General features: G+C 45.1%; 2 protein-coding genes across 7 annotated transcripts in view; one reads left to right on the top strand and one right to left on the bottom strand.

Annotated features, from left to right (window-relative positions):
- Positions 1 to 18,289, bottom strand: part of GLTSCR1L (GLTSCR1 like) — a 45,878-nt gene extending 27,589 nt beyond the window's left edge. The window contains exons 1-2 of one of the 6 annotated variants that reach the window (XM_015283845.4): positions 7,257 to 7,306; positions 4,595 to 4,656 (exon numbers count right to left, since the gene is read on the bottom strand). The gene's annotated coding sequence lies outside the window, so the exon portion shown is untranslated. Of the gene's footprint in view, positions 1 to 3,312; positions 4,488 to 4,594; positions 7,307 to 18,217 lie in introns of those variants that run through there. The other 5 variants (XM_040697393.2, XM_040697394.2, XM_025148872.3 and 2 more) reach the window with 5 other exon arrangements.
- TBCC (tubulin folding cofactor C) lies at positions 5,462 to 20,796 on the top strand. Its single transcript, XM_015283847.4, has one exon. It carries the CDS (start codon positions 18,310 to 18,312, stop codon positions 19,336 to 19,338), a length of 1,029 nt encoding a protein of 342 aa, XP_015139333.1. The 5' UTR covers positions 5,462 to 18,309; the 3' UTR covers positions 19,339 to 20,796.
- The last annotated feature ends 5,188 nt before the right edge of the window (positions 20,797 to 25,984 follow it).

Here is a 25,984-nt window from a genome sequence, read left to right as displayed (position 1 = left end):
GTATCCTGTGACGTAAATATTTCTTACATTTTCTCTTCCAGAGTAATCTATAAAAAGCAACTATGACACAGTTGCAAAATCTACCAAGAGCTATACTTCAAAGAGTTCACAAAGGAAGAAATTTGGGATCCTAACCCAGCAACACAATGCATTTTGCAAGTGTGAATTATTTTCTGCACTGAAAATCTTTTTCTGTATTGAATATCTTCATCTTTTAAGATGAACTTACATTGCTTGAAATTAGCTATGGAATTCTGACTTTTAAGTATCAGTATTCTCAACAGCTTTCTGTATGTGACAGATTATGGGAGGAAATCTGCAATTTCAAACATTCAAAAGAACAATGCAAAACCTCTCTTTATGCTAAAACTACGCCACAAAAATGGGAACTGCTTGGGCCTTAGATAAAAAGCAACGATCACAATGCACAAGCACTACCTCATGTATGTAACCTGTGCAAAAGTATGCACCTTCACAGCTTCTGAGATTTGGCAGGCAATGAACACCTGAAAGGACAGGTAGAGTCTATATATAATAATTACATACCAGCTCTACATAAAGAAGGCCAAATAAAAAACATACGCTAGAGCTCAGCCTACAATAAGCTGCTCATTTGTCCCTTAAATTTCATTTCCCATAAACATACCATAAAAAATTAGTCTCACTTTGAGTTTGGCAAGCACCTTAAGGTACAAAGCTTCCAAAAACTACAGTGATATTTTATTTATAAAAAATAGAAACATTCACTTCAGTTACTAATAGCACATATGATAAGGAAAGTGAATCCAGCCACAGTCGAGCACTCTGACTATTTGTGAATCCTCAGCACAGATCTCTAAAATCTGGTTTCCCTCAGATACACAAGTTCAGAATTGAATTCTTTATTTAATACAATATTTTCCCACAAGCTTTTCATGGCAACATCACATCCTGGCAATAATTTAATCTGAGAGCTTTCATCCTCACAATCCCATGGAGAAAATCCAGAATAACTCATACCCTTGAGCTCAGGATGCTCACTGACCCCATGGGATTCACAGGGCTGAATGCCCAGCTCTGCCCACTTCCCCAGCAGAGACCTCCCTACCACCATGCCATTGCCTGTTTGGGGCTCTATCTCCTAAGCTCTCCATCACATGCAGTTCTTCAGGAATCTCAATACTCCTAAAACATTTTGAAACTTCCTGGCTACATCCTACAAGAGGAAAAGAAAGAGGCATAATCACAAAAGTTCCTTATGAAACATTTTCCTACCCAGAGGCAGATAGATGCTCTTAAGTCTGTTTCTAGAAACTATCTGCAATAACACAGGCCATTAGCACATGTGGGAGATGGAGAGGTCAGGTAGGCCTAATTGAATGTCGACTCGCTGATAATGAGGCTCTGGAAAGGAGACAGAAGGCCTGAATAAACAGGGGTGTTTTGTACCTAGCCATAAGATAAACTGCTGATTATGAAGACTTGTTATGGAATTTGCTTGTTTTCTAGCCAATGGATTGTTAGTGGAAATGTACTGAATACGTATGTTAGAATATAAAAGGCTTGCTTGGAAAAGTAGAGAGAGACAGCATCATGATCATCACAGCAATAAAGAAATCTTCCTGGCACGAGAACCCTGCATCGTGTTGCTAACTCGCGACAAGCATACACCATTTGTTCAACTCAATAGTTAAGAAATGCCTTGCAGCAGTTCTTCAGATGTTTCTACCTTGTTTCTAGCAGCAAACACCACACTTCTAACTCTGCACGTACAATTTTCAAAGAACCATTAATTCCTCAATTTATTTATTAATTAATGGCCAATTAATAACTTTTCAATGCCATTCTAGACCATATTAATTTTAAAAACAAAAAACATCCTGGTATACCTTGCCACAGGTGCGATACAACCAAGCTAGTACCAGCTAACAATGCATTACTGCCCATAATTGAAAGCTGAACAGAGCTTTCTCTTCCTTTCAGTTAATATGTTTGGGAAATTAACTGAAATTTGAATATGATAAATCGACACATGTAACAAATCCAGCAGAGCACTTCATAACATTGCCCCAACCACCGCATCAATCCCATTGCCAGTCTTGCCCTTGTCAAAGCCAAGGGAGATTCTGCCACCTACTTCAGTGGGGCCAAGATTTTCTACGGTACACAACGTCTCAACAAATTCAAGCTTCAATATCAGGTCTTAAAATTCCACAGCCAGATCAAGTTCACAGGAAAATTACTGCGAGTTCCACCTGAGAGAAAACACTACATCAGCCCCTACCAAAACAATCAGTCTCCTGCTGTGAAGTTGACTTCATTGGGAGTGCATTAATCAACTCCCATCTCCACGCTTCCATAATACTACTAACAAAATAAATGCTTCTGTATCAAGTTTTGATAGAGATTTGCTCACTCTTTCTTTCCCTTTTTTGTGAACACTCCCTTACTCAAAAGGAAAAGCAGAAGAAGCTCCGCAACGTTTTAAAACTGCTGCAAGTAAAGAAGTTAAAGGAATAAAACTGACAGTCCGTGTGCATTGGTTAATAGCTACTTTTTATTTTTTCCCAACAAATATTTTTCAACCATTCTCCATTAAAACAGGGACACAGCAGATGGCTTTTCCACAAAGAAAACACAGGTAAAAGAACATTAGAAAAATAGAGATCCATGAGTTCATTTAATTACAAGATCTTGGAAAAAAAAATATCAGTAACGGTCACAGTGTTCACACTTTTATACTGATACCAGGGCTTTATCGACACTGTTGATTTCAGCTTTCCAACTCAAGCAGTTGCAGGTTGCAATGCACATCAGTATAGTTTATGGATTTTGCAGGTTTTCCTCTACGGTAAGAAAACAAAGCGTGCTTCTTTCTGTAGTCAATCTCCATGTTTGTTCTGTACAGATTATGTCACCATAAAAAAAACTTCTCAAGAAGAAGTGGAGTCTATTCTAACAGAACTACTTTAATAAATTATCCCAGCTGTCTGGACAGAATGAACTACAGCATCAGAAAAGCAATTATACCTGGACTGTATCCATTACTTAGAGAGGGATGCCACGCTTTTGCTCTCCTACTGCTACATCTACATTAAAAAGCACTACCCATTAGACTTATTGTAAGTCTAACACAGCATGAAAAGACACAATCATTGACCATTAGAGCCACATTATGCATAAAACATAACTGCAGTTATGCAGGCTTCTTCCCAGAATTGATGTGGAATTACACTAGCAAAACTCTGAGAACTTACGTAGCAGGCAATGCCCAAGCAGAATAACAACACGCCCACACCTACCAAGATCTTCAACTCGTGACTATGCACTTACCTACATTTCCAAGTTTTCTGGGCACCAAAAGGGTCTTTTAAGGAAATGCAGCTTATACTAGCAGTGCTGGCTTAGTTCTTCTGCTTGTACTTCCCCACTCCCACCCTTCAGTATAATAAAACTAAATATATAAACTCTACTGAAGAAAAAAAAAAAAAAGACACTTTGGCAGGGTGAGAGGACAGGCAAAATTCACTTCTGTAAAGGTCATGTAATTATTAAGATACAGCACAACCACTTCTGTCAGAAGTACAACTACCCAGCACTGACCTCACCTAAGGCCACAAACACGCTTCCTATTTTCAACTCAAGAACGCTCTAATATCGTATTACGCAAGTGCTCATACTGCAGCCACAGTAAAAACACACCTAGTATGTATCAGCAGCATAACAGTGAACAAGCCACGGCGCACAACTGGACCAGGCCACCAAAACCATGAGCTCCTGCACTCCTCAATCAACACCAGCAAGGTGAGAAGGACACAAAGTACTATTTGAAACATAACAAAGCTTTTCATCTCACATCTGGACAAAGAAACACAGTAGGTATACAGAAATATACTAGACCTATTCTTTCTAGATACATCTAATTTCTAGCTGCCAAAGATTTCATCTTAAGTATAGGTTTAACTTTAATGGAAGCACATTGCTGCAGCACGTGTACGCAAGATCTCTTTCACCCTGGAAAAACACTTATCATTTTACCAGATTTCCTCATTAGTTAAAAAAAAAAAATCATGAAAAACACAATCAGCAAACCTTTAGTGCTTATCACAAGAACTTTACTGCATTAAAATGTATTTGCACTTAAAAAAAAAAATTAAAAAAAAATCACTTCTGTCTTACTCCCAAGACTGTTAGCAAAGATGCGAAGTAATTGTTTCAAGGAAAGGTCAATGTCATGTATTAAAGATTTCTGAAACAGTGAGAGAATACTACACTCCACGGTTGCATTTTAAAGTAATTTATTAAGAGTTTTTGGCAGGTGGATCACTTAAAAAAAAAAAAAAAAAAAAACCTAAGACATTAACAAAGCTGTCCCCAAGACTTCAGAAGGGAGTTTATATGCAGGTAACTTTTTTCCCAGAGTATTTCAAGCAATAACAATGTGCATTTTACTAGAAATGCAATGTAAAATTCTTCAGGACCAACACACGAAGGATTTAACCTCAAATGAAAAAAAAAAAACCTCCCACTTCCTCCAGAAATGAGCCAGAGGCGTGGGGAGGCTCTCTTATAATAGCGTGTACAGAAGCATTTAAGAACCAAGCATTCCACCCACCTTAGTGGGCTCAGCATGAGTTGGTCTGGTAGCATCCTTGCTGTTCCTGGATACAGATGTTGCTGTTAAACCACGAGCACCAACCACATTACACATTCAGGACATTTGAGAAAAAAGGAACAATAACAACTTTGGATGAATTGGGTGTAAGGCCAAACCAAAACGAAACACAGTTATCGAGTAAGTAAGCTGTTTACCCACACACCAAAAGTTCCTTGCCCTTGAATTGTTGCAAACATTTTTACAAGTATTAAAGGCTCTTCGCCAATGATTACTTTGCCTCATGCACTGCAATTAAGTACCTAACAAAGGTAAGTTTCCCCTTCAATTGTATCTCATAATTTTGGACACTGGCTCAACAGAAGGGAATGTTCTTTCCAACCCTTTTCCTTGTAAGCCCTGAGCACACCTCGTGCCAAGAAACACGTGTTTAATAGGCATGAAAAGCAGCTACGGGGTGATGCTTGGTGCAGAGACCCCTGAGACGTGAGGTATGGGTGACAGAGGTGACGGGGGCTGCCCGCAGGAGCCTTCCTTTGTGCCCCCCTGGACACAGAACAGCCAACAGTCCCTCCTCTCCGTCTCCACAGCGCACAGAGAGAAGCTCATACACCGCTTTCTCAAGGAGAGGAGAAAACTCGCGGCTGATAAACGTAAGGGAGCTTCTGTCTGCCCGGGAAGACAACGTTTCCTACACAAGACAGCCCGACACAGGCGTGGCGGCAACGCCCCAGCCGGCTCAGCGACAGCGGCGAGGGCCCTAAAATGGCGCCCGTGGGGGAGGAGAATCACCGCGAAACTGCGCAACAAACGCTGGCAGGAAGCCAGACAGCGCCATCTTCCCGGCTCTGCCCTACTCCCCCTCGCAGGCACAGCCGCTCGGCACAGGCTGGCAGCCGTGCCCGGACGCAGCTCCGGCGGGCATCTGCCCCTCAGCTCGGCGTTAGCGAGCCTCGAGTTGCACAAGGAGCTGGGAAACAGAACAGGCCCCAGCGCCTCCTTCATTCTCCCAGTGTTATTTAATAGTAATTCCGAATACGTTTAAACGTTCGCCATACGGCTCTGCCCCGCTTTTATATTAACGCCTTATGGCGTTATTATCCCTGAGAGAACTCTGCAGCTGATGGCAGGAGCGCATGAGGAGCAGGCACAGCTGCACCCATCGCCCAGCTCCCCTCCATAACCGCCAAGCGTTGCTTTATCCACGAGCGCAAAGCGTTTACAAAAGCCCCGCTGCTCCTAAGGAAAACAATCCCGATCGCACAAATAAACGCATCTGCCCAGAAGGAAAAACGAGCGGCTGGCTCCAGAAAGAGACGGTTTATTGTTAGATTTAAAAAAGGCACGGTACAATATTCTCTCCCTGAAAAAAAAAAATAGAAATAAAAAATTTAAAAAAAATAAAAATAAATTTAAAAAAGACGACACCGCGGAGGGCAGCCCCAACAGGACCTACCGCCCAGGGCTCCGCGCACCCCCAAAAAGTGCCGTGTCCATCGCGGCTGGCAGCGGCAGGCGCCGAGCGGGTCGGAGGAAACGGCAAAGCAAGCACCGAACGAATCGAATCGAATCTAGTGGCGGCACCGAAAGCGAGGAAACGAGCGAAAAATAAATCCCCAGAAGGCGCAAAGCTGAGCCACGAGCTGCGAGAAGCGGCGGGATTAGGGTGGCGGCGAGCGGCCGGGCAGACGGACGCATCGAGCCGGGAGGGAAAAAGGGAAAAAGGAGAGAAAAATCCTTCCCGGCGCCGCGGCCGGCAGCGAGACGGCGCGTCTCCATTTTCCCGAGCAGGAGGAAGAACGAGTGTTTCACAGACCACAGAGCTTTAGAGAAAAGCAAAGAAACGAGGGGGGAAAAAAAGAGGGAGGAGATTTGAAAAGATTATTTTTCTTTCTCCCTCACACACTCTCTCCATCCCCTCTCCCCCTCACTCTCTCTCTCTCACACACACACTCACACACACACACTCTCCCTCCTCTCCTTTTCCATCCCTCTCTCGATGGCCATCAAGGGGGCGGAAAATAAAAAAAAAAAAAAAAGACAACAACAACAACTAATTTTAAACCGGCTCAATCAATGAGTCATTAAAAGAGATTTTTCTTCCCTCCTCTCCTGCATTTGCATGGCATCAGCAAGAAAAAAAAAAAAACCCACCCCAAACCTCTCCCCTCTCCGCAGCTATCAGCCTGGACCTGAAACCTTATCTCCCCCAACCTCCCCCCGCGCCTTTATTTTAAGAAACAACTTTTCTTTTTTTTTTTTTCTTTTTTTTCTTTTTCTAAGTGCCCTCGGCAGCCGCCGCCGCCAGCCTCGCCGCAAACGGAGAGATATGGTTCATTTCCATGTGAATCCACATCTATCTGCCCGAACAACAGCCGCACCACGCGTCCCTCTTCTTCCTCCCGGCCCCTCTGCTCGCTCTCTCCCGATATATATTTATATACATAGCCCCAGAGCCAATAGCTCTCTGGGCTGAAACCTAATATCCTGGTTTTGGCAACTCCTGGCTGTTAATTTGCTCCTCTTTCTTTTCTGTCTGTCTGGAGATAGATTTCCCCCCTCTCTTTTCCCTCCCCGAAGGAAGGGAGGAAGGAGGTTGTGTGTTTTTTTTTTCCTTGAAATTTTTATCACAAAATTATAATACACTCAAAGGGAAACTCACCGTCATGAAAAAGCAGTGCCTTGTCAACGGGGTTTCTTCGCCATCACATCAGGGGCTGGCAGTGTAAGAGAGAGAGAGGGAGAGCGAGAGAGCGAGCGAGGGAGGGGGGAGCGAGAGAGGGGGAAAGAGAAAGAGAGCGCGAGGAGAGCGGAGCCGCGCCGCGCCGAGCACAGTCGCGCACGCCGCGCCGCCCGGCCCGGGCCGCCGCTCCGCTCCGCCGCCAGACAATGCCGCACCGGCGCGGCGGCACACGCAGCCGCCGGGCGGGCATGGTGACTGCTCCGCCGCTCGGCCCGCCGCACGGCAGGCCCTTTAAAAACTTTCGCCGGCTTTCTCCCCTCCACCCCCTCGAGAAACCCGTAGGTCTGGTAGCGTGTACGAGCCTGGGCTGCTTGCTTTCGGTTGCGAGCTGGGGGGTGTTTGAGGGAAAAGAAAACCGGGAGGGGGAAAAAAAAAAAAAAACGTTCCCCACCGAACCCAGCGTGGACGTTAAGAACTTGAGTGATGTCCGTACTGAGTTGGTAAAACGCTGCAGCGCTGCGGGGGGGCAGGACCACCCCAAAATGAAACGCAGGGTCACCCTGGAAAAACCAGGATCTGACCCTGTGACGGGCTGCGGCAGTACTAAAGGTGTGCCCTTCTGTCACCGCCCGCGCTTGGAACAAAGGACGCCAGCTCCAGTAGCTTGACAAAGTTTCAGGTAACTTCCAAATGGGAGTTTGGAGTTACAGCTCAGGCTCTGACCCCCGCTGCTACAGCTCTGCAGTCTGCTTCAGTTACAAACATTAATCACATAGTTTTGTTTAAAGGTTTTTGGTTGTACAAAGCTCGCTCAACTTTAAATATTCACTGCATTCATTAAAAATGCAATGAGAAAAACTTTATTCAAGCGATCTTACAAGCCTGTGTTTTCGCTCTTTTTAACTTAAAAACAGATTCTTAGCATGAAGAAACGTAAGCTAATGATAAGAAATCTTTTCCAAGATCCTCATCCTACTGGTAATCTTAATTCCCAGGGACTCTCAGAGAGTGCCCCCCCCCCCCCCCCTTTTTTTTTCCCCCTAAGAAATAGAGCTTCATTAAAAGTCCTTAGGGGAAGGATTTGAAGATGTATTTAGTAACGTTCTTCTTAAATAGCCTTATAGCTCAAAAAATGTGCCTTTAGTTTTTAAACAGAATGGCACAAAAATGGATGTGGGCAGTGCGCTGAGTGGAACTTCTCCAAGAAACAGTTGGGCAGGGTTGGTTTTTTTTTTCTGTTAAAAGGCATATTAAAATTGTTTTTAAATTAAAATCTGGTTAATATTATTTGTAAGCAATAGCAATTCATAATATAATACAGGAAATAAAGGTTAAGCCTGGTCCTAAACACAAGCTGTAGCTAAGGTGTATCCGCAATTCTTGCTTACTTGCATGCCCACAGCAGAAAGACTCAGATCACTGCGTGCGTGGGAAGGCCCAGCCCAGCACGCATCCAGCAGGTCCTTCATGCGGCCCAGACAAACTATGCAGCAGCATAGCGCTGCCTGGTGCATCAGCCAATACATGAGCTGCACTTGCAAGGACTGTGAGTGGTCCACAGTATGGGAATCGATACCACACGTCAAAGAGCTCAGCACCCTAACTGCTCTTACTTCTGACACGAGCATTAGAAAATCAGAAAGGCCAAACTTCAAGGTCCCTAACTTCAGGAAATCTTCCAGTGGCTAAAACTGCTCTGAATGAAAACCTACTTGGCCTCACTGACTTCAGAGAATTTTGTGCAAGTAAGAACCTTTGAACTGGAAAGAAGCCACGACTGTTCTTCTGATTTGGTTCACAGGATGGAACTTAGCTTCAGAGGGACACCACTCTGAAACAGAATATCTGATCAGTGTACTGCCATCCTCCCAGTCCTGCAGAAACCACAAACAGGAAGTAAGCAATACAAAGAAGGAGAAGGAGGAAGGAAGACAAATGGTTTTGAATTGATTGCCTTGTCATAGGGAACACGCAGAAGCCTATGTAAATTGCTGAAGACTAACATAATTTACACTTATTTTCCCTGAGTGATGTTTCAGAGCAGTGCTGGCAATAACCTTACTGAGCAGGGACAGTACAAAAATGTGTAGCTAATATCTACACAATGAGACACCTGAAGCTATAAGACTTCTCAGGATCTACACAAGTCAGCCAGCACAAGGATGAAAACCCTTTACATTGCAACTGAGTGGACAAAACCGAAGCAGAACCCACGAGAGCCATCTGTATTCTCTGCAGAAGCAAATCTGCATGTATTTCTATATTTGCTATATCTGTTCAGAAACAGTTACTAAAAAAAAAGATAAAAGACAGGCATTGGATGTGACTTCATTGGTCACAATGAAGTATATACCCTTAAAGCAGAATTAATGTTACCTTCAATACTAAGAAGTTTGAAATCAGTCTTCAGCTGTACCGTACTTGCTTGCTGGTGTCCTGCAGAATTTTCCAAGCCACATCTGTAAAGCAGTGCTTACTGCCTTTTATGATGAGGTACGCATGCTTTTTCTAAGAGGATCACATGATGTTTCCGAACGGAGTCTCATTGCCCCAGGAGCTCCCCCCTCTTCTCACTGCCTTACTGCATTAGAACTGAAGACCCCAATGTGTCAAAATTCCTGTACCCCAAGGTCACCTGCCCAGAGCTGTCCTTCTCAGCCAGCCCTATTCTCCAAATTATGTGCGGAGCACATTCAGTTGCTGTCCCTCCATAGCTTCCTCAATGACATTCATTCATTTTCTCATTCATTTTCATGTAGCAGCTTCAGGAGGAGTAAGGGAAAATACGCATGAGAAAAAAGACCAGTGTCAAAAAGGAATAGGAGAAATCTGTGCAAGACAGACGTTGGCGTAGTAATTCTTAAGTACCGCTACCAGGAACATCATGTGCACCCGTCACACAACATAATACTTGGATATATTTTGACATCAGCTGTCAAACTGTGACCATGCTATTTAACAACTACGGCTCGCATAGGTGTGCAAAGACACCAAATCACATTTGGAGTGAGCTGAGATACAGAGCCCTGAAATGACAGATTGTGTAGAAGTGAAAAGCAGGCTTTGATACAGAGATGAAGAAAATAAAGGGATACAAACCACTCCCCGTTCATTCTCTCTTCAGGCTTCTCTGAGGTCAAAAGCCCATTTCTCCAGCTATGTATCACAAGCATTCTTATTCTTGCGCAATCCTACATTATTACCCCAAAAGAAGATAAAAAAGATCACGAAGCAGCAGATTCATGTGAAAGAATCTAAGGGCTAAGCATTAAATGAATGAATTCCACAGTCATCCTAAGATTCTCACACGAATAGCTGCTTTGTAACCTCAACGCACTGCGTCCTCTCTGAGCTATATTGGATGGAAAAGAACACAATTTACTCCAGAGCAATCTTGCTTCCTTTTGCTGACTATAGGTCCCATACTACTTCAGCTCTATTTATGGCACTCCTTCCTCCCATACTTCTTTATCCCTCCATCCCTTAACATGGTTGTTGTGTCAGCTCATCACCAGACACAACACTTCAACTACATACTGCTTTTAAGAATTACTAATTTAGATAAGCATAAATAACTCTGAGCTTGACGGCACAGAAACAAATAGGTCATCGTTAAAAGCTACACTCAATAGAAAAGTAGAGGTCACAGCACTTGAAAAGTGGGGCACTCAAATACAGTAGGAACACAGAATTTAACTTGGAATAGAAGAACAACATGCTACATTAAAAAAAAAAACAGTTCTTAACCATATAAACTGCCAAATTTTGAATAGTTACCACCAACATTTAGATGACCCACCAATAAAATTTTCCTAAAGATTTCAAATTTCAGGCTGACATGCCTTACACAAAACATTACCTACAAAATGAAGGTCATAGTTGCATAAGGTAACGTACAAAAGCTGTACAAGACCAGTATCAGTTATCAATGCAGGACTATCTAACCAATACTTATCTTGAGGGGTGACTGGTTAGAATGTGGGTAGTAAGAGGAGGTAACTGAGAAAAAGAGATTCACACCTCTACCAGGGGAAAGGCAGGTTAGGTTTATGCAACCGGAGGTTGTGTAAAGGCCAACAGGGCTGTTCTGTGATGGATGTAAGATGAGGTTCTGGGGAGTTTTGCCTCCATGAGAGGCAGATTCATAGTATGAAAATTGATCAATAGAAACAAAAGTGCGGTGATTGGACCACTCATTTAAACAAATTACACAGGAATATTACTACTAGCACAGATAAAGAATAACTTTATCATGCTTGAGGTTATTTAAATGGAGTCTCATATTCCTCAGTTTAGACTACCGTAAAATGGATAATTGAGTCTGAAAGATTAATAACTCTCACTCCCGAGTTAAAATAACCTTAAGAGATTCAGCTACTGGATTGCACTGAGGAAAAACACCCCTGAAGAGATAGAGCTTTACAACAGTATCTGGAGAAATATCCAACAGTGCCAAAATTTACAGAAGAAATTTAGACTACAGAACAATGGCAGAAAATTGGGAGCTGTTCATAGTTGGTTTCGAATAGACAAATGGGAAAACAACAGGTAAATATGGATAAAAAATACATGAAAATGTATTTACAAGCTGACACAAGATTAAAAAAATAGTACCAATTAAAAATAGCAGTAAGGCAAAGAAGCTAACAAAAGGGCCATTCCTAATAGAACTGAATTGTTGTGGGTGATTTAAGAACAAATAAATACGTTAATTAGTAGATGTTAATAGAAGGAACTCAGGCAAAACAAAAAGCAAACAATCAAAACATAGGCCTAAAACGTAAAACTACAGGGATCACAGAAACATCGTAGAATACTGCGTCACTCCATATTTGTGTTCAGGAATAAAACAGAAACGTGCTGAACTATCCTTGTACAAGGCAGAATAGAAGAACAGAAGGGACATTATGAATAAAGTGCCATCTAAGACACAACATCTGAGAAAGAACGATTTTACTTGGATATTTCTGGGACCCTACTAGAAACCAACAGTATGAGATTTAGATATGAACAAAGACTGCTGTAATGTAATAATATTATCACTAAAAGGCACATCAACATGAATGGAGTTTATTTCCTCAGATTTAGACTGAAGGTCAAATTCCAGTAGCAGGAGGAAGTAGTCTTTCAAAATGATAACTGACAGATTTTTTTTTCATAAGATGAATAAAAAGCAAAAATCATAAAAGTTTACATTTGTTAATTAATGAATATACCATAGGAAGCCTAACAGAAAGTCAGTGCACTTGGATAAAATGATTTCAAGTACATTCAATTGAGGATATTTGGAAAGAGAAATGGAGTAGGTTTTTAACTAAGATTCACAATTCCGAACTTAAAAACTTTGGTATACTGTTGAATCTCGGTGGTTCATTGAGCTGGCTAGTCCAGTAACTGAACATAGTTTTCTAAAACGCCTTAAAATGTCTAAAATTTAAAAAGATATGGCACAGTTCCTACGGGTAATGACTAGGAAAGGCGCCCTCCTAGATTTCTTGCTTGTAAACAGAGACAATCTTGTAGGAGAAGTGGCAACTGGTGGCCGCCTCGGTCATAGTAACCAGGTCAGCTTTTAAGCACCACCTGTTAAGAGCACAAAAACAGGTAATTTCTAAATGTTGGAAGATATGCAAGTGGGGCAGAAAGTTGGCTTGTCTGAGCAAGGATCTTCTGGAGCTTGGGATGAAAAAGAAAATGCATGGCCCTGGAAATGAATTCAGGCAATGTGAAAGAACTACAGAGATGCTGTTCATCACTGCAGGGAGAAAATTTGCGTTGCCAAAGCTCAGTTAAGAGTTGAAGGTGGCCAGGAATGTAAGGAACAACAAAAAGGGCATTTTCAGATACATTAAGATTAAGGCACATTCAGGTACATAAGTGCTCTGTTTCTTGATGAGGATGGTCACCTCACAAACAGGAGCACAGACAAAGCAGAGATAATTAATACTGCCTTTGCGTGTCTTCAGCACTGATCTGGAACCCTCAGAGCCCTCAGCTGGAAGACTGCAACTGCAGTAATGATAAACTCCCAGCCAGGCCTGAATTTGTGCAGGATTTGCTACTCTAGCTGTGTGTATATATGGGGCACAAAGGGATTCATCCTATAGTATTCCAAGAACCGGCTGGTGAAATTTCAAGACCTTTCTCAATTATTTTTCAATGGTTTGGGGAATCTGGAGAGGCCCAAGTTGACTGGAAGCTGGCAAACATTGTCGCAGTTTTCAAGAGCAAGAAGGAAGATCTTAGTAATTACAGGCCTATCAGTCTCACTTCAGTGCTTGGCAAAATCATGGAAAAGGTTATTCTGGGCATTAATGAAAAACACCTGAAAGACAGTGCAGTCATGGTCAACACAAGTACACAAGGAAGGGTCCTACTTAACAAAATTAATCTCCCTTTATGACAAGGTCACCCACTTTGTTGACCAAGGGAAGCCAGTGGATGTAATGTTCTTGAATTTCAGCAAAACTTTCAATACTGTTTCTCACATTATCCTTCTGTGATTCTGACTCTACTGGACAAAATGAGACAGCATCTGCAATTTACATACTTTGGTCTTCAGAATTTAACTTAGGCCGATTAGCAAGTTGGGGTCCTAAATATCAATTAGATGCTATACTTAGACTAAACCTAAGTACACTTCTTGAGCTTTTGTATTAAGTGTATTTGGGCCTTGTTTTATTAATCTTTCAGTGTCTCTTGTCATAATGTGTTATGCTTTGAAGTCCATCGTGGCTGTTGGAGGATAACTCATTTTTGTAGAAATGATTTTGTTTCTCCACCTCTGGCACTGGGAATACCAGACTCTCTGAAGTGACCAGCTCAGACTTGTTTCAAAACAAGCGCACCTTGACTGGTCAGAATATAATTAGTATCTTACATGTTCCCAAGGATTATATTTCAAAGCTTTCGCATTACTCACTGCAATTAAGATGCACCAAGTTTTACAGTTGTTGTTCTAACTCTCTAATTAGTGATCTTAAAAATACACATATTTTACATTGTCTTGCTTTTCCATATGGCCAAATATTTAAAGAATATCATTTCAGACCAAATAAAAGCTTTTTTAAAAGCGGTCAGTGTACCAGCCATGATAAAGGACTGTGTAAATTTTTTCAAGAGAACACAAAGAGGTACAGAGGCTTGACAGCCCCTTTTACTGAAGCCCCAGCCCACCATGAAAAATGTACAGTCAACAGTATCTTCAATTAATCATAATATAGCTTACACCTTTCTTTAAAGCCTGATGACAGTGCCAGAAGAGTTAGAAAAGATCTTACTAAAACTGGCAGTAGCATACTATGGTTGAGCAAGTCACGGAAGCACCTACTTTGCAGCCAGAAGTAATTACATTCACCTGCTAATCTCTTCTGGAGAAGTTCAATCTAACAGGCATTCAGAGATCGTATCTATCAGATAAGAACTCCTTGCAAGAGACAGAGGCTGCTGCCTTTCTTGAAAACACAGCTAAAGGATGAAACAGCACTTTCTGTGTTTTATGTTGCAATGTATGTGTATTAAACCCTTTGAAATAACAAATGTCAGTGTTGGAGGTATGTAGTGATGATAAGGACTCACTGTGTTTGCACCTTCTCAGAGGAAGGAAGCAGACCTATATCTCAAGACCACAACTATGAAGTTGTTAACTTTCACAAGCTCAGGAACCTCAAGATTAAGAATCCATTGCATGTATTCTTAACAGACACTCAGTTGCTCCTGTTGGTCTTGTGTTTATTTACCTCTCTTATTAAAATAATGCTCAAATGAGACAGGATCTTGAACCTTCCCTCTAACTATGCAGTACACTTCATTTCAAGAAGACCATGAGTTAATTCTGTTGAGTCAATAGAAATCAGCATGAATTAGTTTTAATCAGTACAATATTTCCAGGTAGGTAGCATCCGAGGGCAATAACCATGAGATACGCATTTAAGCCGAGAAGCATGAGTTCTATAGCTCATTTTTTGGAGTTCCACAGCACTAGATCCAATTAAGCACATGCAACCTGCAACTTCACCTAAGACAAATAGCAGTATACAATCCAAGCAACAGGAAAAGATATTACTGAAGTGAGTATTATCTACTTTCAAAGCAAAGAGGAACTAAAGAATGTCAAGAAAAAAAATGAAAGGGATGAATTATGATGTAGGCAGAACTGCAAGACTCTCTAGCAGCTGGAGTGCTTGCTGCAGTTTACCAACAAGCAGCAGCTATAAGGCAGGTATTTTGTTCAGGTGGTTACTGCTTGGGAAATTGTAAATCCTCTGTTTTCTATGGATTATATTGGAGCACATTCAACAGCCTTAAAACATCAACATTAAAACATCAGTGTTGCTTCCAACTAAGTCAGGAAAAAAATTGACAGTCTTTGCATTACCACAGATAAATAAATATATATATATATATAATATGAATTATACCAAAACCTCAAATTGTAAATATGGAAAGTAATTTTGGAGTATCAAGATAAGATGGTTGAAAGAATTTTACTACTCCCTTTTTAATTTTTCATTATGGTCATAAACTCCACCTCATTGTATCTGGGGTTATTGTACTTGTAACCCAAAAGCCATTTTTAGCAATGTGAAAAGATTCCAGTCTCTCCCAGAAGCTCCTATTCACAAGTACATCTGGGCCTCGTTAATTTAAAGCTTCAATCACCTCAGGAAAAAAAATAAATCAGCTCAGCATACCTAACTTTGAGTGCTTGAATATAATAAAAAATAATCATCGTTATATCACAGCATATAGACTTATTTTATTTTTGAATGGTCTATATTAGCATTTGCTTATAATCTTTTATATAAGAAATATAAAGCACAGCAGGTCATCCATCTGGTCACACCTGTTTAAGAATAATAGTAGTGTTTGCACATACTGAAAAAAACAGAAGCCCACGTTCCTGTGAGTAGCTTCACGTATGGGATAAGAAATTGCATCACAGCTCCTACCAGTATTATCTACAATGGTGGGAGCAAGAAAGGCCTGTTATGAAACTTACACACCTTTCTTACGAAAAAAGACAGAAAGATTATTTCCTTCTAACAGCGAAACAATTGCACATTGACATGACTGCAGGTACTACAGGAATAGATCTGACTATTAGCAAAAGTACTGAAGACTTAATAACTGTATTATTGAATACGCTGGTAGAAACAAATCAAATGAGAATGCTTCAGGATTTCCTTCTTGTTTTCATGACTGACCATTCTCCTTTTCTACAACATAAGAGCTTTTTAAGATTTTAAACCTCATTCTTCAGAAACAAAGTTCTGGACACATTATTATTGCAGCATTGACGCAGTTAGGTGCTATGACGCATTAAACACTGTGTTACCCACCCACATTCCAACAGAATAGACCGTCTCTAGTTCATCGTGCATCCATTACAAGAGAGCAATACAAATACCTTGCAGACTCCACCAACCTGCTCCAAAGTGCTGCTGTCTGGACTGGTGCTTGCTGTCCAGCAAAGTGCTGGACAATCATGGAACCATTAGGGTTGGGAAAGACCACTAAGATCATCTGGTCCATCCACCAACCCACCCCCACCATGCCCACCGACCACATCCCTCAGTGCCACATCGCCACCTCTCTTGAGCACCTCCAGGGATGGTGACTCCATCACCTCCTTAAGCAGTCTGTTCCAGTGCCTCACTGCTATGTCTGAGAAGAAACTTCCTAATGGCCAAACAGAACCTTCCCTGGAGCAACTTGAGGCCATTCCCTCTCATCCTATTACAGTTACCTGGGAGAAGAGGCCAACTCCCACCTCACCACTTGCTTTCAGGCAGTTGTTGAGAGCAATGAGATCTGCCCGGAGCCTCCACTTCTCCAGACTGAACAGTCCTAATTCCTGCACGTGCTCTCCATAAGCCTTGTGTTCTAGACCCTTCAAAGCTTTGGTGCCCTGCTCTGGACACACTCCAGAGCCCTCAACCCTTGGCATCCCTTGATTTCTCATTGTAGCAAGAAGAAAAAAAAGAAAGAATATTCTGTATTTTAGCACAAGTTCTAACAGCACAGTTGGAACATCCACTCCGGGTTCATTATGCTTTGGTATGAACGGATAGTTCAGGTTGCATATTATTTTATTGTAGGCAGTTTTGAAATGCAAGGGGAAGGCATGTGATCACTGCAGGCCTGGAGAGGGGTTGCACTTACATACACGTGTGAACACCGAGCACGTGTTCACTTTCTGTGTAGAAATTACCGTTCCCTGAAGCAGAGACAGAGCTGCTCTCAAAGAGCTCAGGAGAATGACGACGGTCACCGCTGTGCTCCACAGCCAGACGCGCTGCCAGTCCTCGCTGCACACCTACCTAAGGCACCTCTCACAGAACTGGCACACGCACACACAGCCCTCCTGGCCACCGCCGCATCCCTGCAGAGGTATCCGCGGACCTCTCACACAGCTCCGCTGCAAGGACGCAGCAACCCACGGGCACCGCTCTCGCAGTCCCTCAGCCCCGAGCGCCCTCCAGGAACAAAGCGCTGCGCACACACCACGGGCGGAGCGCGGCAGCCGCTCGGCATCGCATCCGCCGTGCCGCCGACAGCTTCTCCGCGGCCACTTCGCTGCGGGAGGGAAGGCCGCGGGGAAGCGTACAAAGCACCGCAACCGCAGCCTCCCGAAGCCATCACACGAAGCAGCAGGCGGGCCCGCACCCCGAGCCCGGGTCCCTCCGGAAAGCGCTCCGGCCCAAAGCACGCACTCGAGACGGCGGCTGCCCTCCCCCCGCCTCCCCCCGCAGAGCCACACGGGTCTCTGCCGCCTACGGGAAAGGCTTCGAGCGCCCCGAGGGCCGAGCGCGCGGCCGGCAGTGGGGAGGAGCAGACACTGCCGCGCGTGCGGCGGCAGGAGGAGAGCGGGCAGCGGCACCCGCCGCCCGTTTGGGAAGCCGAGGCCGCACCCCGCGGCGCCTGGCGCCGGCACTCACCCCATCCCGCCGCGCGGCGCCGCCCCTTTAAACCCGCGCAGGCCACGCCCCTCCCGCCGGCCGCCGCGCCGCGGGCGGGACGGAGCGCAAAGATGGAGGCGACGGGAGAGGAGCGGAGGGCGCCGGCCGCCTTCGTGGCGGCCCTGGGGCCCGAGACCGGCGGTACCGCGGCCGCGGCGCTGCCCGAGCGGCTGCAGCGGCGGGAGGCGGAGCGGCAGCGCGGCGTGGCGCGGCAGCGGGAGCTGAAGGAGGCGCAGGCGGTGCGGGAGGAGGGCAGCGAGTTCTTCGCCGCCGCCTTCGGGCGGGAGCGAGAGGCGGTGGAGGCGCTGCTGGCGGCGGGGCGACCCGAGGAGGCGGCGGCGCGGCTGCAGGGGCTGCAGAAGCTGCTGACCGAGAGCGTGCGCTTCCTGGCGCCCTACGAGGTGCGGCAGGGCCAGGAGGCCGTGTCCCGACTGCAGGCCGACCTGGCGGCCCGGCGGCAACAGCTGCAGCCCAAGAAGAAGTTCGCCTTCCGCAATCTGAAGAAGGAAGCGGCCCCGGGCGCCGAGCCGCGCCCCGCCGAGCCCGAGGAGCGCGCCGAGCCGCCGGCCCCGGGCAGCGCCGAGGGGGAGTCGGGCGGGCCTCCGCTGTGCGGCTTCAGCCGCGCCGAGGGCCGGGAGCTGGAGCTGGGCCCGGCCGAGCTGCTGCAGCACGACGTGGTGCTGGAGGAGCTGCGCGGCTGCCAGGTGCGGCTCCGCGGCAACCCCAACACGCTGCGGGTGCGCGAGTGCCGCGGCTGCACCGTGCTGTGCGGGCCCGTCTCCACCTCCGTGCTGGTGGACGGCTGCAGCGAGTGCCAGCTGGTGGTGGCCTGCCAGCAGCTCCGCACGCACCGCACCCGCGGCAGCCGCTTCTACGTGCAGGTGACCAGCAGGGCCGTCATCGAGGACTGCAGCGAGGTGTCCTTCGCGCCCTACACGTGGAGCTACCCGGGCATCGAGGCGGACTTCGAGTCTTCCGGGCTGGATAGAAACAGCAACAACTGGAACCTGGTGGATGACTTCGACTGGCTGGCGAGCGACAGGCCCTCGCCCAACTGGAGCCTCATCCCGGAGGAGGAGCGCGTCAGCTGCTGGGACTGACAGCGAGCGATGGAGCCTGCCGGCGACGTGCTGACCCGCGGGCGGGAGGGCTTCACCCCTGCGTGCCGTAAAATGATTGCAGGTGGTGCTTCGGTGGGGAGTTACAGCCCGTGGCTGGCTGCTCTCCTTGAAAAACGCTGCTCGGATGTAGTTCACTATTACTAAATTTGTTGCTGTAATCTGTATGTGTCACTGTGGGGTTGGCCAACTGCTGCAGTACCTCGTTGCTGAATTTCTTTAATTAAGATGGGGCTGGGGATGCCCGTGTTCACGTGGCAGCAATCCTTGACTGAAGCTGCTGTGCTCCTGTCGCTCAGCCAGGCAGAATCCGAGCTCCCCGCTAGTGCAAGCTGTAGTCAACTGAAAAGAGGGAATGCCAAATCTGTCCCATTTCTGTGATGATGCAATTACAGACTGCTGTTACGGATATGGGGGAGGGGAGTGGTTCGGTGAAGCAGCAAACAGAAGTTTAAAGAGGGAGTTTGTGCATGCATACTGTATGTCAAACAGAGGTGAATCCTGGGCCGCAGTGCATCTGGGACCCAGGTTCTGCTGTGTGGGTGACAGCTGTTAGTCAGATTTCTATTTCAAGAAAAAAAAAGGTAAATGAAAATGTAGTGCTCTCCTACTGTATTAATGAATGAAATGAAGAAACCTCTAGAAGGTAGATAAATACTAAAAAGTAACAGTCTCAAAATATGTGAGAGGAATCTGCTTCTGTAAACAGCATGAACCTGAATAAGATTAGACTTGAGTGTACCTCTCAGGGCACACGTTGTATGCTGACAGACATCACAGGTTTCAGGGCAGTGGTGTTCAGGCATGTCCCAGTGGTTGGTTTTTCTGCCTGCAGCCACTGAGCTTTGCTGTGATCGTAGCTCACAGCACTGCCACTGCCTATCGTGTGCAGTGCTGACAGAGGGACTTCATAAAATGTGGCAACAGAGCACAGTATTTGGGTTCCAGAAGAGCATCTTGCATAAAGGCCCTTGGTGCAGTTACTTCTCAAGTCCCATTTATTCACTCTTGTTCAATACCAGAAAAAAATAACGTTATCGTGGGGGTCTCTTTTTATAATGACCCGTTAATGGTGCAGTGAGCAGTGTGCAAAACCAGCCCCTTCCTTAAGAGGGAAATCATTACCTTGCCTAAGCAGCAGCTCAAAAGTTGTATTTAAGAACTTTGCCAAGTATTTATGCTGCCCTGTCATTGTATGTGCCTCTAACAGAAAAAGAATACTGATTAATCCATCAAAACTGCATCATTGCTGTGAGGAGTATTTTGAGTTCTTAACTGCTTTAGAGCAACAGAGAAACCTAACCTGTTTTTTCAGCACATTTAATTTAAAAGGGGATGAAAAAAGGGGTGTTTTTTTTTATACGTATTTTCACAACTTCACAGTTTTGTTTACTTCTGTTGATGTACACTTTTTTTAAATGAACTGGATTTTGCATTTCAGTTACTTGCTTTGAGTTGAGTTGTTCCTTCACCATGCATTGGCAGCATCATCAAATCATTCGGAGAGAACACCTATACTCTTGCTTTAACATATGCTGGATTTAATACCTGCTAAAGGGAGATGATTAGATGCAACTCTGACATATCTCAATCTCTACACATCAACATACGGAGCCTGATTAGATAATATTGCTTCCCCACACGTGCTGGTAGTGACAGACCCATTCCCAGGTCTCATGATAGCAAAATGTTCGGCCTGTTAAAAAGAAAAGAAAAAGCAAAAGCCCACACAGACACCTTTGTTCTGCTAGCCAAAGGCTGTAAGCGTTTCTATTTACTCTCTGTGATGCCGGACACTGACATGTACAACTGTGGGCAGCAACCTGTGGCTGCAGCAGGTACGAGATGCGTGCCTCCCAGCAGGCTGTGCAGGCTGCCGGCTCGCTGCGTACCTGTGCTGGCTGCTGGGCATCATCTCACAGCGCTGGGTGAGTAAATGGCACGAGTTAGAAACGCTACACGTTGACTAAAGGTTCTGTTGAGAAGTGCTTCCTAGTGACCCTTTCCAAAGGTCAGTTATTGAGATCTCAGTTCATATGTATTTCTTGCGAAGTACTTTTGCCAAACCAAAATTACTCAGTAATGCCCTTCAGCGATGTGACTTCACAGCAAATTGCCACAGGGGCTCCTGGCACTTACTTTCCCTTAAATGTTTATCGTTACTTCAGTGATACAAATTTGCTCACTGGATCTTGGTCTCCAGCACAACACAAGGTGAGCAAATCCAATTTCAGGCAGCGAGGATATTTGGTCAGCCACATTTCTTAATACACGTTTGTAGTTCTGTGTACCATAAAATATGCACCGAGGGAGTTGAACACCTCTGTGCACTTTTTTAGAAGGTAAAATCATTACTGTAGAATAATTTTAGGAGAAATATAACAAACTTCTGAAACCAAAGCGCGTTAGCAGTGACATGTAACATGAACACAAGCACTAGAAAAGTTTTGTTGGCACATTCACAGGCTGTGTGAGTATGGAAATTACAACTTTTGGAAATCTTTTTAATGGAAGAAACAAATATCTGTAAATATCACTACCCCGGGAGTGATTTAAACACTGCCATTTACAGTAATCATTAAAAACACTTCAGGAAGAGGACATCACAGCACAGGCATTGACATGGTGTCACTGCTGGCCCAGAAGAAAGCCTTCATCCTGGCAGCAGCAGCAGCACAGAGTCCCTGTTCACTCACGTGTGTGGTGGCTGCCAGTATTCCAAAGACATCTGTAGGTAGAAGAGGACAACTAAACACAAGGCAAGTGAGAGAAGGGCCGCTGCTGAGGTCCCAAAAGTGCAGTTCATCATTTGATAAGAACTCCATCTTCCAGTCAAATCCGGTGGGAAGTGGTAACTCACATGTACGGATGTGCTCATTCTGTTCATGTTGTTTGTTTTTTTTTTTAAACAGAAGTATTTAAAAGCACGAAAGTAGCACCCAAAAAAACATTGATAGGATAGTTACGTGTGTAGTAATCCTCTATTTAAAATGCTTAGTCTGTTGGTAAACCAATTGCTTCTTTCTATGGTGGAAACAATTTCTTTTAGCAACGATGGACTCTAGTTTAACACTTCAGAAATAGTAGCTGGGGGATACTTCGGTGGGTCTCGAGTGTGGGGTTATCTAGGCTGTTCCACTGGAACTACTTACTGAGCAAATACTTAACACTGAATGACTTAAAAGCCGAATCTATGGTGCCTGTAGCTCGATTGTGCTTGTTTACCTTGTGTTTTACCTTTACCTTGTGCCTCAACTGCCAAAGAAGTCATCAGAAAAATCGCTTTTCAGGTAAGCCTGAGGTGGTTTATTCCAGAGGACTGATAGTATTTTCAGTATGTTAGCAATGAAATGCACTCACTCAGAGTGCCTGGTTTTACCAAGTTGGGAATTCTATGCCATCTCGTCTCTGTGGTGGAGCAGCTCATGCGTGGTCACATTCACACAGCGTGTGGAGATGTAGCTGGAGCTGTCTGGGCAAGGGTGAGAGCGGCAAGGGGATGAGCTGCTGCGTTTTCCTCCTGAAGCGTGCTCCTCCAGCACCCAGAGGCAGGGCCGGGCACTGCTGGGGCAGCAGCTGTCAGGAGCTGTACCAGCCTGTCGGCGTGTACCTGAGTCAAGGAGACTCGCAGTGCCGGCCACTCAGAGCTGCTTTGTGTCCCTGCTAATCACAGCTTGCAGGAAGGAGAGTGGCACGCTGCTCCCTTCCCTCAGCACAGTAAGCAATGCTGACACAAAGAAAATTGCCTGACAGCCTCTCCTAGGCCAGGAGCTAGCATTGCTTAATGTCTTACCTATTAGAGCTTGCAAGAATCTCCCGAGGCCTGTGGGGGAAAAAGCAATTGTGTTAAGGAGATGCTGCTCAGCCCTGGGTTGAGCAGAGCTGGTTTTGTGGCTGAGCAGATAGTAATGAAGTCAGGCTCACAATCTTGCTATGGGGAGTATAAAAGCAGCACATCTGCTTTGAAAGCAAACTGATTTCATGCTACCTTGCCCAGAAGGAAGGCACGGGGGCCTAAGACCTAACGTAAGGGAGAAGATGGAACTCAGAGGTTGTCCTACCAGGTGAGCAGGAGCACCAAGAGCTGATTGCTGCCTGCAGCCAGGGCAAACACCAGCAGCATTCACACTGCTCCCTCTTAGCACCTGCAGTGTTCATAACACGAGACCAGAGCAACATCTTCTCAAGATCTGTACTTCAGGTTTGTGTTTCATTGCCACCAGAATAAACAAGGCACTTCTTTAGAACCACACGTGCACAAAATTACTTTTGCTAGGCTTCAGAGGCTGAAAAACAAATGCCTGCTGGGGCCATGGTTATGAATACATCATGAGGAAAATAAACATTGGCACAATACAGCTAGCTGTAAATTGGCCCTGAACAGAGGGCTCACTGGCAGAAAAGCAGAAAGTTTCTGAGCAGTACAAAGCACTGAAGCATGGAACAATTTTCCACAGTGAGTTGCAAGAGCAAACGTTCTTGCAAAGCAATTTGGTTGGCTTGCCCTTCCAGACATGTGCAAAGCAAGAGTTACTGTGTTAGCTCACTACAGCAACCTTGCTCAGCTTTTTAAATCTTGTGTGTCCGTGAACTAAATAAGATAGTTTTAAAAAGACAATTCTTCGGCACTACACAGATCTATGGGTGTTCATATTTGTTGGCATTCTGGGATATAGCACAGACCAATGGTGAGAAAGCTTGACCCCAGGGAACCAACTGAGAACTCCAGTGCTGTTTCCAGCAAGGCCAGCAGTGCATCTGGACATCCTGAGTATGCAGACAGTGCATTTCTGTCCCTCTCTTGGGTATCATCGCTTTGGTGCTCGGCTCTCTCCTCTTAGCTCCTTCTTTCCATCTGACCCTCCCCACTTGTGACTGTGGCATTTTTTCTTTTCCAGCTAGGTCCATCTGATCCACACAAGAAAGCTTATGGTGTGCACTGTACTGGAAAGCCAGATTCATCACCTGTAAGAAAAAAATCTGTGCTGCTTTTGGAATTTCAGCATTTGTATTCACAACCTGATGTAATTTGTCTGATTGACTTGAGGTTCCATCTGTTTTGCTGAGATGTTTTCCAGCAGTGACTACTGTGAGTCTTTTGTAAGCTTCTTCCAATTCCCAACCTATTTCTCTTCTGTTTTTGCAAATACAAACATTGATTTATGACTCATTCTTTAGCAGTCAACCCTACACTTTAAGCATTACAGTAATACAAGTAAATACTCATACTGAGTACCTCATGGTTCAAAGACAGACCACGCTTCCCAGCATGCTACCCACACCGTGGATAAAGGATGGCTGAAATGTCAGGAACTGTCCGAAGTAAATCTATGCTGAAGACCCACAGTACACCTGGTACATCACATTGCCCTTTGGGACATACAGCAGCCACAACAGTGAATTCAGCCAAACATCTCTGTTCCCAGCCTCAGGACCCAGGGGCACTTTGCGTGGTATACATGCAGCAGGCTACCCAGTTGCTTGTATGCACAGGAGGGAATATATGATGATATATATGTGATTTATGTTGGAAATATAATATAGCTCAAAGGAAGCAGTGCAAGAGGTTTCTAGAGTGTGTGGAAGATAGCTTCCTTACGCAGCCGGTACAAGAGCCTACCAGGGGTGGTGCCCTGCTAGACCTGCTGTTCACTAACAGAGAAGGACTGGTAGGTGATGTGGAGGTTGAGGACTGTCTAGGTCAGAGTGACCATGAAATTGTAGAAGTCTATTCTTGGAGATGTCAGAAGGGTGACTAGCAAAACTGCCATCTTGAACTTCCAGAGGGTGGACTTTGACCTGTTCAGGACGCTTGTAGCACGGGTCCCTTGGGAGTCGCTCCTTAAGGGTAAAGGGGTCCAGGAAGCCTGGACGCTCCTCAAGGTGGAAATCTTAAAGGCGCAAAAACAGGCTGTCCCTGAATACCATAAGGCGAGCCATGGGGGAAAAAGACCGGTGTGGATGAGCTGGGAACTACTGTTGAGACTCAGGAAGAAAAAGAGAGTCTATGTCCACTGGAAGAAGAGACAGGCTTCTAGGGGAGATTACAAGGAAGTTGCTAAGGTATGCAGGGAGGAAGTCCAGAAGGCAAAAGCCCAACTTGAACTCAGATTGGCCACTGCAGTAAAGGAGAATAAGAAATCCTTTTACAAATATATCAGCAGCAAGAGAAGAACCAAGGATAATTTCTATCTTTTAATTGATACAGCGGGGAATGTGACCACAGAAGACAAGGAGAAAGCTGAGGTCCTCAACACCTTTTTTACATCTGCCTTTAATAGTCAGATCAGTTATCCTCAGGGCACTTTGCGCCCTGATCTGGAAGTCTGGGCTGATATGCAGAATATCCCCCCGGAGATTCAGGTGGAGATGGTTAGGGAGCTCCTCCTCCATCTGGACTGTCACAAGTCCATGGGACCGGATGGGCTTCATCCTAGGGTGCTGAGGGAGTTGGTGGGGGTGATTGCTGAGCCGCACTCGGCTATCTAGCAGCGCTCCTGGATGACTGGAGAGGTTCCAGAGGATGGGAGGCTTGCCAATGTGACTCCCATCTACAAGAAGGGCCGTAAGGAGGATCTGGGGAACTACAGGCCCGTCAGCCTGACCTCGGTGCCAGGGAAGGTCACGG

The sequence above is a fragment of the Gallus gallus genome, chromosome 3 (genome assembly GCF_016699485.2).
Source record: "Gallus gallus isolate bGalGal1 chromosome 3, bGalGal1.mat.broiler.GRCg7b, whole genome shotgun sequence".
NCBI lineage: Eukaryota > Metazoa > Chordata > Aves > Galliformes > Phasianidae > Gallus > Gallus gallus.
Note: the sequence above shows the minus strand (reverse complement) of the source record. Positions and strands in the feature narration are given on the sequence as shown.

What these genes read in the sequence shown, in the direction of transcription:
- TBCC (XM_015283847.4), top strand. Translation starts at nt 18,310, where the DNA reads ATGGAGGCGACGGGAGAGGAGCGGAGGGCGCCGGCCGCCTTCGTGGCG.